General features: G+C 32.3%; 1 protein-coding gene across 2 annotated transcripts in view; it reads left to right on the forward strand.

Annotated features, from left to right (window-relative positions):
- LOC118188484 (uncharacterized) overlaps positions 1-13816 on the forward strand; it is a 94496-nt gene extending 80680 nt beyond the window's left edge. For both annotated transcript variants that reach the window (XM_085816798.1, XM_085816799.1), the window contains exons 9-14: positions 1302-1754; positions 4559-4942; positions 5509-5730; positions 6677-6892; positions 11223-11427; positions 13629-13816. In XM_085816798.1, coding sequence (XP_085672924.1) covers positions 1302-1754; positions 4559-4942; positions 5509-5730; positions 6677-6892; positions 11223-11427; positions 13629-13641 — 1493 coding nt within the window. In that variant the 3' untranslated portion in view covers positions 13642-13816. The remainder of the gene's footprint in view (positions 1-1301; positions 1755-4558; positions 4943-5508; positions 5731-6676; positions 6893-11222; positions 11428-13628) is intronic.
- Positions 13817-14032: the final 216 nt, after the last annotated feature.

Here is a 14032-nt window from a genome sequence, read left to right on the forward strand (position 1 = left end):
AAAAATAATATAATTTAAGCAAATAAATCACTGCTCCCTATCTAGATTTTTAGCCTAAGCCTAAAAATTCGCCAATATTTGTTTCTATTAGGAAGTATATTTATTTGCGATAGTTTTTTTAATTTATGTAATTTTCAAAAATGTCCTGGTGAGCAGCGTTTTATTTGTTTAATTTAAAGAGACAAATATATATAAACAAAAATTCAAAATAAAATCTTGACTGCCACCATAATACATTTTGGTTTGGACAACTGTTATAATTTTTTATTTATTTCAAGTAAGATTCAAACACTTTTGGTTAAATATAATTTTTCAGAATTTCAGCTATTGTAGCTGATTTTGTTTATTCATTTTAGATTTTATAATTTCATGTTGACATTGTTTTGTTATAGCCGCCCTGAAGCAGATTAGTTTCTACAATAGATTTTTTGTTTTTAATTATTAGCCTTAAGATGTTCTGGAATATTAACAGAACTTTGAGGAATAAATTAAGAAAAAGCGGTTGACCTCGTGAAGTTATGGTTTGCTGTCGGATGAGGAGCTGCAATTTAACATGGCCCTTTCGTCTTATACTTAACTGCAGTTTCCATTTTTAACTTGTTTTTGATTTATATGCCTTTTAGGCTTCCAACAATGAAGATAATTTTTTTACATGATAAGTAATTAGTGTGTTTTCTCATTCTTGACTAAATACCTCAAAATATCTTAGGTTCATTTCAAAATTTGGTAATTCGCAATTTCCGAGATCAGCTCTTTTTTAGGATCAAAATCATGAAAACGGAGCTAAGGTCTCTCAAGAAAGATGAACTTTTTACTAGACCACTACTCATCGCTTCCCCAAATTATGCGGACTAGCATTGATTATAAGCATAAAATTCACAGATTTATTGCAGATATTTTTGCTCCTGGTGAAGAACTTTTATTTGTTAATCCTGTAAATCGATAGTCTTGACACAAATCTTTGCCAGGAACAAGGTTAATGCTTTGCCTAATTTAATGTTTTTCTCTGGCTTGTTTCTCTGCTGTCTTCAGGGTTCATTACTTGTGTAAAAATGTCACCTCCTACATTAACTCGGGATCAAAATAATAAATTGCATTTGCATTTATGCATCCATTGCTTACATTTGTCACACCTCTGGTAAGTTGCATGCTCATTGTTTGAATCGTTTGTTGTATTAAACGTTTGGATATGCAAATGAATAACATTTAGAAAAGTACACTTTATAAAATGATAATGAAAATAAAAATTGGCGGCAGTTAAAACTTGGTTTTTTTTTTGTTTTTTTGTTTTTTGTTTGTAGGGAGCTCTGTGAAGGCTCTTCCCGAATCGGATGATTGGCATGACTGCCCTTGTGAAACCTGTTTAGTACCATCAATGAGCAGCTGCAAGGCATATTATTTCTGCTTTAATTACAAAGCATACCCAATGGAATGTTCGGATGGTCTCTTATTCGACCAATCTTTGAACACTTGCAATTACCAGTCGAAAACACTTTGCAATATAGCATCGTCTACTACTACTACTACTACTCGCACGTCGACTACAACTACAACAGCTATTTCGTCGAGTACTACGCAAAGCTACAAATGTCCAGAAAGAAATGGAATGTTTAGAGATCCTTCAAACTGTAGACGCTTCATCCATTGCTCAAACTATTGGCCTTATATCAAGGATTGTCCAGGTGGTCTTCACTTCAGCGTTGAGTTGCAACGATGTGAATGGCCGTGCGAAGCGAAATGCGATCTAACCTTGCGTAAGTATTAATGCTTAGCAAACGACTGTACAAAACTTTTTATGAAAATTTTATTTGTTTTTATAACCTATATTTTACAATCAAACATCACTCTCCATTTAAGTCATCTGTATTTATTTCTCATACTATAGTTTTTATTCCACGTTTTAGAATATTATGCGATTGTAAACATGGTCTCCACAGAAGTCCTTACGCGGTCTTTATTTTCGCAATCGTTGGATGTGACTATATTACCAATTACAAAATTTTCCTCTTATAATTATAGGGACCGGAGGTTCGTGTAAAAAGTTAATTTCGTGTTTCATACATTAATTTTTAGGGTTAAAAAATAGTGAAAAAAGAAACTTTGAATCACTTACAACTTTTTATTATTGTATGTCTACGACCAAGAGTTGCGAAAATAATTGCCCAATGAGGATTTTTATGGGAACGATGTTGATAGCTGTCTTTTCATGTTTCTAAAACAGCAGTTTCAGATTTTAGTATACAGATAATATTAACTGTATACCCGAGTCCTTCAGTTTATATAATCATGAACACCAGCATTATTTTATAAATTCATCTAAAATGAATTTCAATAGTTATGATTTACATTAGGAGCATTACGAGGAATTCATATTCGTTCCAGCACATTCCAAGTGAAACTCTCAAAATTAATTATTCTATGATTATGGCAAAAGCAAAGAAATAACTTCCATCTGTGAAATTTACAGCACCGTGAAGGAAGTGTACGAAAATACTGAAAATGCGAATCAGGGTTTATTATGTAAATGATTAGAATTTCAAAGTGGGTTGAAAGCTTATGTGGTTCACTTATGAAGTTTGATAGCTATCTTTGTCCTGCTAAGAGTATAAAGGACTGTAGAGCAATGTTAAAAGTATAGTGTTCCGTTTACCACTAGTGGTAAACATTTCACTGGAAATCGCTGTGTCGTCGAAGACGGAGGGAATTGGTATAAGCAAGTTTCGTTATTCGAACATAGTGGAATTCTTGTCATGCGGGAACGGGGTTTTCACTGTTATTAACACGTAGTATCTGTGAGTCATAGCGCTTCGTTAATAATACGTCTGCGGAAACTGTGTTCAAGAGAACCGGATAAGTCGAAAACCTGGTAGTAAACGGTCAAATTTTATATCAGCATGAAATCAGACTAATCAATCAGACTAATCAGACTAATATCTAATATGCCTAAATGGACCTTTGCATCCATTTAGGCATATTAGATATCCTCCTGGTGAGATCTGACAGTCTCCCACTCCTCTTCGCCTATTAGCAACGTCGAGAGGGAATTTCGACTCGCCACGTATACTGAGTGTTCTCTTGCCACACAAATGTCATATGCTTACAAATATACATGCCATCTCCGGGATTTGAACCCGGACCCTGTGGTACGGCAGTCGTGTCATTAACCACTATCCCATCTGGGGGGGGGTTTCAGTTGCATCTCGGTGACAGATCACGCAGCTTCATTTCAACTGGCACAATGTTAGATCAGTGCTACAAGTGCGCTACTCGAACATATTTCAGACGTCTGTCATGTCTTATTAGAGCGCATGCACTGGTTTTGCGCATAGTTCATTTAACACAATTCGATCGCCACCTCCGATCATCTTTTGCATTTAATTCCATTACATTGGTTACATTTGGAGTATAAATATTGTTGAATGGGTTAGAAACATAGGTGTGAACGCTAATGGAATGTACCATGCAGGGTTACCACTGTATGATCGCTAAGCATGATGGGCGGGAATACCACTGAGTATTATGGACGATCTCATCTAGCAATAATCAAGAAGGTTATGAAGTCTAGAATTTATATCCTACATTCAGTGTATTCCTGTAGGTGTATTTTAAGAGGCCCATTCCCATATTCGTACATGCGTTTAAGAATTTTCTCGGCATATTAGTTACTACTTCTCTATTAATGTGTCACTCGACATGTCGCCTGATGTCCATAGCCTGAATTTCGTAGACCAGCAACTTGTTCATGACACTCGTTCCACAGCTAATCTAGATCAACTATGCACACTCGGACAGAAGCAGCGTGACTGACAGATTACTGTTCTTCAGCTACGCATTCATTTTCTTTTTGATTTAGTGACATAATGCGTATGAGCACTTATTGCAGTGTTCGATGACTTTACTGATTTTCGGAGGTTAATATTCCTATACAGTACTATACATTTTAGTGTTTCTTTGTATCACTGCAGGCCATATGTGGAATAAATTTTATTCAGTTCTGATGATTTCATAGTCTTGTAGTTTTCACAAACAGAAGTACATTTAGAATTTACTCTCGTATTTTCATTCATTCATCGGGATTTATATAATTTATATATTAAAATGAATGTATTCGTATATTCTATCTAATCATAAACCGATATTAAATATGTAATAAGTTTCAATTTATTTCGCACAAGCACATGCAATATTTTAGAAATTATAGTTTATTTACTTAGGCATAAACTATAAGGATTTCAGGAAAGTTAATTTCCTAAAACTGAACTAATCTGAGCTGCAGCAGATGTATGCCACTACATGCAGTTCCGTGAAGAGTTAATATTTTTCAGTTTTGATATATTTAAAGCCTTAAATTATGAGATGTATATGTTTTTCGAAGTCTTTAAATCATTAGTAAAGTATTTAGAATTGTCTTAAAACAGTATGCAATTTTCTTGAATGGTAATCAGAAAATTGAAATCATATGAATACTTTTTAATTAACTAATATTTTAACTAAATTAGTATAAATTTTATCGCGCTGCATTACTTATCTGAGTGAAATTCGCATTATTTCATTTTAGCTTGCGTAGCCGCTCAACAAACACCCACTCCACTTCGTCTTCCATCTACGACTCCGGATCCTTTGTGCCCTTGTAAAAACTGCCGTGTGTCGAATCCAGAATCCTGCACCAAATACATCGAATGCACAAACGGTATATCTAAACGCAAGAATTGCCCAAGAGGACAGACATTTGATCATCAGCGACAGCGCTGTGACTGGGCACACAAAGTGGATTGTCCTTATAGTCAAATGTGCCCTAGAACTAATGGGCTCTTTCTGTACAAAGATGACTGCCACAAATTCGTCCATTGTTCAAATGGAATTCCTTATATAAAAACATGTCCAGGAGAACTTGAATTTGACCCTAGGACGTTGCGGTGTGAATGGCCATCTGGAAAATGTGGTAAGAATAATGTATTTTCCTCTTTAATATCCCTAGCAATCAAGTATTCTTTTATCTACCATAAGAATACAATAAAAAATTATCTAAATTTTCTTTTCCATTTTTATAATGTTACGTATCTGTTAGAGTATTTTGATTTTGTGAATGCTTGATTAATCTTCCATACAAACAGCAGCTATTTTCGAAACTTAAATGAACCAAATAATCACTTACTTGTAATTTCCAAAACATTGTCCAAATGTTTTAGCAACGATAATTTGCTGCTGTTCATTATCTTCGTTAATTTCCTTTTAATGGAAGAAATTTCTATATAATTTCAATCTCAGGTTCAGTGTATTGGTTATTCTTCCTATTTCATTGGCTGAAGAAAAATTTGCAACTTTTTATTTACTTTTCTGAACGTTCCATTAAAAGCGTTTTGAAGCATATTAAATCTACTGTGTATTATTTACCACAAAAAGTATTCAATTTTAAGCTTTTACTCGTCAAGCAAAACTTAAGTGACGTAGTTTTAAACACTTATTATACTTTCTGTTGCGGTCTCTTAATTTTTCTAACATTTTCAGTTTCAGCTAAGCCCGAATTTTCTAGTCGAGCAGAAGAAATTGATGAAGAGTTATTTCAAGAAAAATGGACATGCCCCGAAAAATTTGGCTACTTTCCTCACGAGACAAGTTGTTCAAAATTTTATCATTGCAGCTTTGGAACTCCTCATCTTAAAGAATGTTCTGATGATTTGTCTTATAATCCATTGTACCAAACTTGCGATTGGCAGAAAAATGTAAAGTGTAAGTATGTTTGACTGCATGAATGTATATTAAGAGACTGTGTTCATAAAAGAACTCTGACCTCCATATTGTATTTATAGAGAAACCAAGATAAGTAAACTTGATATTTAATTTTAAATGACACAGCAACTGTCCAACTTTTTATTCCTGCCCAAGTATCATGCCGCATTAGTGACCGAGTACTTAAGACCGCTTAAAACTATGAGTCCGACCAGAGTGCGATCCAGTGTGAACAGGCTGGCTTCGTGTTTTGTTTTTCTGGTTTCCCGATGTGTAACGAATATAGTATTTAAATTTCTCTAAGAAATCCTCCACGACGGTATCCCTTCCCTTAGATAGCCCTCCCTCAAACAACCTAACTTGCACGATTGGTATATGTCCATGAACACTCTGCTGCTGAGCCTTAGTCATGTACCCAACAGACTGCCAGATCTTGCACATAGGAAAATTATAGTAATTCTGTGTGATCTTTTCAGCTCAGAGATGGATTACCCTTAATTTTTAATGTCCTTACAAAGTCTCCTAGGAAAACCAAACACTAGTTTGACGATTCTATTTCGCCCTTAACCATATGCAAGTTGCCTTTTTGCAGTATCGCGATTATTGTTTCTATCTTTGATATGTTTTTGAAACACTAATTTTTTTAGATTATAAAATTCAATTTTAGCATTAGACTGGAACTTTCATAGCCATCATTTTTGTTTGAGAAAACGCTGAACTCTTTCTACCGTTAGACTCTAATGTTCTGAAAACCATCCCTTTTGTTAGCAGAAAACTTTAATTATTTGGTATCGGTATTCTTCGGAGTGTGACTTTCAACTGCATTTCATTCAATGACATATTGTAAATCGTATGCAAACTGTGTTGAGATTTTTCGAAGCATTGACACTGTTAAAAATATCTTTTGATCTTAAATATTACAGGCTAATTTCAATATTTTCTCTAGGTGGATCTCATCAGCAACATTACCGGAGACGTTGTCGTCGATATGATCGCCAAATTCTGTGTCCACAAAACAAAACTCATGTTGCCCATCCCCACTGTGATATGTTTTACGATTGTTCTACCGGATCGCCATGCCCAAAACGTTGTCCAAATGGCTTATTTTTCAACAGTATTACTCGCATGTGCGACACGGCTGAAAATGTCAATTGCTTGAAACGTAAGTACTAATTATTAATTATAAATTTCTGAAAGTCTTTTCCCCTTCTTCAGTTCTACGAATATTCAGAATTATGCCTAGATGTGCATAATATAAATTTCAAGTGCTCATTTGCTAAATATTTAGCTTAGCTATGATATATATCTTGCATAACGAAGTTCTCTGAATGTTCAATATTCTATTGTTTTAAGGGGATTTAAATATGAATGACTCTTTCCTAATAGTCATGTGGCAGTATAATTTCGAAAGTGCATTTACTTTATATAAGTCGTACTTTACATAGCCGTAAAAAAACTGATGAAAATAATCTTATAAATTCTAAGTCCATTGATACATGTACACTTTCGCCCTAGAATATTAAATTCTAGAGGTGATTTAACCTTTTGATGGTCATCAACAATCTCAAATCCCATTGCAGTGGGCGCAAACGAACACAGCTCGAATTACAAATTGACGACTGAAGGATATCGCGAATGTTTGGGAGAAAGAATTTCTTAATATCGCAGTTACCAAAGGCTTGCAGCAATATAATTGAGTAATGGTTGTTTAGTGCAAGGTTTTTTTTCCCCTGAGCATTTGTAGATGGAGATTAAAATGTGCGTGACTTACATCATTATAAATTACAAAGAAATATTACTTCAAGGCATAGTTCTGATTTGATATCAGTTGTGTACAATAAAAGTATTCATTTTCGATTCAGATAAATTTTGCCTTTACTCTTTTACTAAAGATAGTTCGATTAATGCAAATATATTAGTGTTCTAACTGCTTACTATATTTCTAAAATATTTTGATCTTGTTTATATCTTTTATACTTAGACTCCATAGTGTTTAAGGTCATAAAAACTTACTTCCTCTTCCAAAAGTACTTAGTTCAAAAATAAAAAGGCAGTAATTTTTCTTATCTTTCTTTTGATTCATAGATTAATGAAGAATTTCCTTTTTAAAGATTTTAATTATAATGCTCTTCCTGTAAACAGAAGAACTATGATGGTGCAAAGGGTGTATAAATACACAGGATTTCTAATTATGTAGATTTTATTATTTTTCATGCCAAAGTGTGTTCAGCAATAAACATTTAAAACCAAATTTTACAACAAATGTGTAACACCACAATACATTCAATGTAAATTATCAATGGTGATATGATAATACAAGGAACTTGTCTGATTTCTGATCAGTCACGATGTGATCTTATCAATTACTCTGTCAATGGTAATGTGATAAGATATCATATTTTAATTTATAAATTAATTTTGAAAAAGCCCTTAGTTAAGACTGAATTAATTTTTTACTTCTTATACAGCTTATTTGTTGCATGTAGATAATTTGTCTTTAAAAGTTTTTTAACAACGTAGAGTACTTACTCATAAATTTTAAATAGAATTTTAGCAAAAAAACGAATCATACAAGAGAATTTTAAGTTATTTAGTCCTACAGATGTGCTTTTGACGTGAATGGTAAAAAATGTTTAGATTTTGATAACTGAATCTAAAGGACTGATTGAATACTCTAACATTCTAGAAGTGCAAAGCTTATTTTCAGATATGTATGTTGGAATAATTACCCTAATCAGCAACTGCAAAGGTTCGAATGATTAAATTCGCAAAATGCTAACTTCTTACTCCTGGCTTCAAAGGAATTTAGCAGTTTTTTCTCATTTATAACAAATGCAATCCACCAACCCGTAGATAAGATCTCTCGCATATTTTGCCATGAATAAATAACCCACCAGTATGAGTTTAATTACGAACGCTTTTTCAAATTTGGAGAAAAATAGATTTTTGGGCTAAAGATTAACTCAAAAAACGTGAAGCTGCGATATTATGAAATTTTTATAAAGTTTTAAGCCACGCTAAGGAAACAATTTTTCTCCAAATTTTACATGACTATGTTAGATACTTAAAGAATTTTTAGAAATTGAAAGTTAATAATATATAAAGAGATTTTTTAGAAGATTAAAATTAATAAGTAGCATTCTGAAGGCTAAAGCAGCATAAGTTAATCTTAAAAAAATTATATACAAACGTGGAAGTCCAAGTTAGTTCAGCATGCTAAGTTCAACAAGCTAGTCCAGCATGTGGTTCAGCAGCATACATTTCAACAGCAAGCTAATACAGCATATGGATTACTATGCTGAATTAAGTAGTTTGGCAAAACTAGCTAGTTTAGCAAAAATGTCAGAAAGCTAATTCATTGTCAGGTTTCAGTAGAGCCCGCTGATTTCTATAGGTTTAAAAGCAGAAGTAAAGCTTGTAAGAAAAGGGAAATCTTCAGAAGTGAAGAAACGTGCTGCAAACAGAACATGCTACCTTTTCCCTAATAAAAATAAGAGTGTCAACGAAACATTTGACGTTTTTGATTCAAAATTTGAAGAGTAATTTGACGATTAGAGAAATATGAAATATTGAAGCGTGAAGAGACTGGGTGATCCATTTTACTAGACATCGCAGTGAACTCCTTGGAGACGTAAACGCGAAATCAAGACAAATGAATAAATTTATCGGTAGGCTATATGAATGATCCAACAATAAGTACACAAATTAAGATGGTTCTGAAGCACCTGGTTGTGAATAAAGCTGGTTATTTAGCAAGCCTATCTGCAGACAAAAACCTATCCTATGAAAGTTCCCGAGACAGAAATTTCCTTCAATTAGCTAGATCGGGTAATAAAGCAATTTAAATCGAATTGATTGAAAAACTTTGTAAGGAATTTTAAAAACGGAATTTCATAGTACTTGGAAGTAATTACTTTCAGATCGATCTGGAACAGAAGTCAGTGACGCTGCTATTAAGTCACAACTGGAACTAATCAAATTCATAGTGACACTGACAAAGCTTTCATATAGTATTATTTGCTAACATAAAAAAAGTTCTTAACCCAGCATATTAAATATCTTTTATTTCAGTTTTCGGCTCTACATATTACTACCAACAGCTGCGTTGAAAGATTAGAACGCGGAATGAAAATCGGGGCCCTTTTGACATATAAACATTTTTAGCGATATTGACATTTTATGAAAAAGAAAGCAGTGACTTAAATTTATCGTGGTTGTTAAGAGCCAAAAAATTATAAATTGCTGGCAAATGTGATTTGTATTAAGTTTGAATATAAATTTTTAATTTCGAATTTCGAAATCTTTAACTTTTTGTTTATTATATTTAATGCGGAAAAACAAAATGCTAATGTATAAATGTGTAATGTTCAATTTTACTTTTCTGATACTTTCGTACTTCTCTCTAATTAGTTTCATGCAATCTTTAATCGGTAAAGTAATTGAGAACAATTTCTTGATTAAATTCACTCCTTTCGTTGACTTTACGTTATAAATTAGCCAATATTACACTGCTTTACCTTTATTTGGAATTAATTCTCGCTATTAAATTTTACAGCTTAGTTTGCATAATACGTCTACTGCCAATCACTAGTTTATTAACGAAAACTTATGATTCAAAAGAATTGAAACAACAGTTCCAAATATCCATGCACAAGTATTCCGTCTTTAAGCAATATTTCTCAATATATTAAATAAAATGTTTCAAATTTTATCATATGCTAGACAATCTCTACAAGTTCGCCAGTAGCTAGATTAATAAGACAAACATTGGTCATCCGGATTTTTCTTATTTGCAGAATAGCCGAATTACACAAGATTTTATCCGCACCTTTCCTGTAAACAGCTATGTATGCTTCACAACTATTTTATCTTTTTTATCCGTTTCCTTTACTATGATTCATTTATGAAATAAGAAAAGTAGACTTATGAAGTACTAAATAAAAATCACTGAAAGGTTTGTACTTTATATCTCGTTCATTTTCTTTTCTAGTTTAATTTTATTTTTGAATTAAAAAAGTGTTTTAAGTTAACAGTGTAACCTAATCTTCAAAATTAACTAATATTTCTATATACCGTTTCTATTTAAAACTCAGCTATGCACATAAAAAATAATCTTCACTTTATCGAGGTGAATTCAATACCTTCAAGAATTTTTTATACAATTATCGGAATGCAAACTTAATTAAATTTTCGAGAGGAAATATCTGCCAACTCATCAAGCAGTGAAAAAAAATGGAAAGATAATTCGAAGTATACAATTTTTTAGTTACCAGTAAACTATAGCCTCACGATTCATTTCAGCTGCAGCAAGCTTTACCTATATACGCATTTTTATACAGAGATGGATAAAACTATCCTTTTTACAGTGATTTCTTAAATAAATCAATCATCGATAGTTCTGAAAATCATTTTTCATTTTCTACCGAGTTTAAAAAGTTTTACTTTTGACATACTTTTAGTACAGTAATATAGTGGTTATTTTATTTTTGTAGGAGATGGAGAAGTATATAGTCTCAAAAGCATGGCCGAAACATGTCACCGGAAAGGTAAAGGACAAATGCAAGACCCCGCCAATGACAGCTGTTTCTACAAATGCCATAACCATAAAGTCCTCCGTGGCTGTTGTTCAAGAAACCGTTTTTTCAATGAACAGAGCAACAACTGCATATTGAAAACCTTCATACCTCAAAACTTAAGGTAAAATTTATCGATTTATTGGACTCTATTAAAACTTCTTTATTAATCTCACTATTGACCAGGCTTGGAAAACTCGAAACCTTCTTTAAATTTGTCTTCCGATTCTATAGTACAAAAAATGTCATCTTGCTATGTATAAATGTAAATGATCACCAATTCATTTAAAGTTTGTAAAATATGGCCCACGAAGTTATCACTGTCTGGAAAATAGCCTACGTTTGCTTTGTCTTCAAACAATCAGGGTAACAGTTTAGAAAATGTCCTGAAAAATTTTGCTGTAAAAGCAGACAGCTGTATAATAAATTTCCGTAATCGTTTTCGTTATTCAGGTAAAATCCCCATTTACAAAGATTATTTAGGGTAAAACCATTTGATGATTCCATCTTCTAATGCAAAACAATACGTAAACTATCATGAATAAGATTGAATATAACATGAGAACTTTCAAATTCGGGTAAAAAATTCTTTTTACGAGGAAAATTCCAGCAAGTACTCTGCTGGTTTACATCACTTAAAACAGGAAATGCCATAATTTAGGGAGACTAGTGATGGCAGTAATAAATTATATATTTAGTTCTTTAAAGTTGTTACTTGATAGACATTTACTTTTATTTTAATCATTTAAATACATTAAAAATCGATTCTACTGAAATCTGGCATAATCGAAACGGAGAAAAATAACATCAAATGAATTGCAAAGATTTTTCCGTCGATGTTTTCATATAGTAAACAGTTATATCCCCCCCCCCAAAAAAAATAGAGAATCCATGACTCAAATTCCTGTGAGGGCTTAGTTGATTTCTCATGTTTCCTGCTTCACAGATGGATCATAACTAACAAACATATTTCAAGCTAAGTTTTCACAGATGAATCCTAACGAACAATTATGGTGTACTATATATTGTTCGTAATCTCCTGGATTTGGTCTACTAGATTTCAGGCATGTTCCTAGTCTCCAAATATATAATAGAATTTTATGTTAGACTTATTGCATATCCTCATTCATACATCTTGTTATAAATTCTTAGCATATCGAGCTGGTACATGGACTATCTGTGGTTGCAATCCCACTGAAGGCGCAATTTTTCTGTACCTTGGTTTGAAACGTTTAATGGTCGCTCGCTGCAGTTATTTCTTAGTTGAATTCCATTGTTCAATTATTAGAATTAGACACTTAAAAAATAAACGCAGGTTTTTATGGGAAGCAGCCCACGAAACTGACTACAAATGGTTTTACAGCTGGATTAGGTTCTCTGTTATAGGTTACAAACACGGCACACATTAAATTACCCACAGGTGATAGATTATTATTGATCTAAGTCGTTATCTTCCTTTATAGACTTCGTCTTGTCAGAATCTGAAAATCCATTCCACGCTAAAATTTCATTTTTTATACAATATTTCCTTATATCTTACCTTCCTTATAAATGTCAGTGTACTTTATATAGTATGAGTTGATTGTTGAACAACTAATCCGGAGCCATTTTTTAGACCTTTGTTGTATTATGTCGGTTTAATTTATTTCTTGTTCAGAATTCTCTTAAAGTCAATAAGTTGCCAAAAAGAGAAGTATAAAGTTTAGTAAATTGCAGGTTTATTTAATAAATTAATAAATTTTCAGTTCATAGAATAAAATTTTCAGTCTGCAAAGGATTTATTAATAAACTGCAAGTTCTTCAACAGAGGATTTTTGAAGCTGGAAAGTTTAAGATTGCTCATTGAACAATAAAAGTTTAACTACTAATTTCTTGTTTTTATGCTTAATATTTTTCAATAATATATTTAGAATAAAGTATTAATTCTCATACCTTATTCCGGCTTTATTTTAGGATAATTTGTTAATATTTAAAAACGTTGTGACAGAAGATATAGGTATTGTATGAATTTGTAACTAGAAAACTGTATTATATCTTTATTTCAATTTAAATCTTTTTGAACTAGGATTTTTTTAACCCACGATTATTTAAAATATATTACCGTAGAAAATAAGGCATACAAAAACATATTTCTTTATTAAAAATAACCGAAAAGTAGCGCTATCCGAAACAATTCTGCCTCAGTTTGTTTCAAAAAGATGGATTTATATCCGACGAATTTGTATCCATAGTACACGCATTAAATGCATTAAATTGAAATTTCAAAGTCTTAAGTTTAAAGATTTTTTTATCTTTTGGTAATTTCAATCTTACTTTTCTTTTCAGGATCTTTGGATGAAGGCGTATAAACCTGGACCCGTACAGTTCTTTTAACAAGATTTGTAAATAGAATTTATTTTTAAGTTACGTATTCCGATATTGTATGACCATTTTCGCGGATGATTTTATTTAACTTATATTAAGCATCATCTTTTGAACTGTTATTGTTTACTAAATAAAACATTGTTAACGTATTTTTTCTCTTGTGACCTTCTTTCTTCAAGTGTAGGAAAACATGCGACTTCATGTGTCTGGTTAAATCAAACATATTTTAAGTTATAAATCAATGTGTCGGCCAAGTCGCGCATTAAAAATTGGATTTATCTGCGTTTCTCAGTAGTCTAGTATATCACATTAATTAGTGCACACTAAGGAAAGTTAACATTATATATTAAGTCTTTTTATAACGG

This window comes from Stegodyphus dumicola, chromosome 5 (genome assembly GCF_044657685.1).
Source record: "Stegodyphus dumicola isolate Sdum_Otavi_A_Nest chromosome 5, ASM4465768v1".
In the NCBI taxonomy this organism is placed as follows: domain Eukaryota; kingdom Metazoa; phylum Arthropoda; class Arachnida; order Araneae; family Eresidae; genus Stegodyphus; species Stegodyphus dumicola.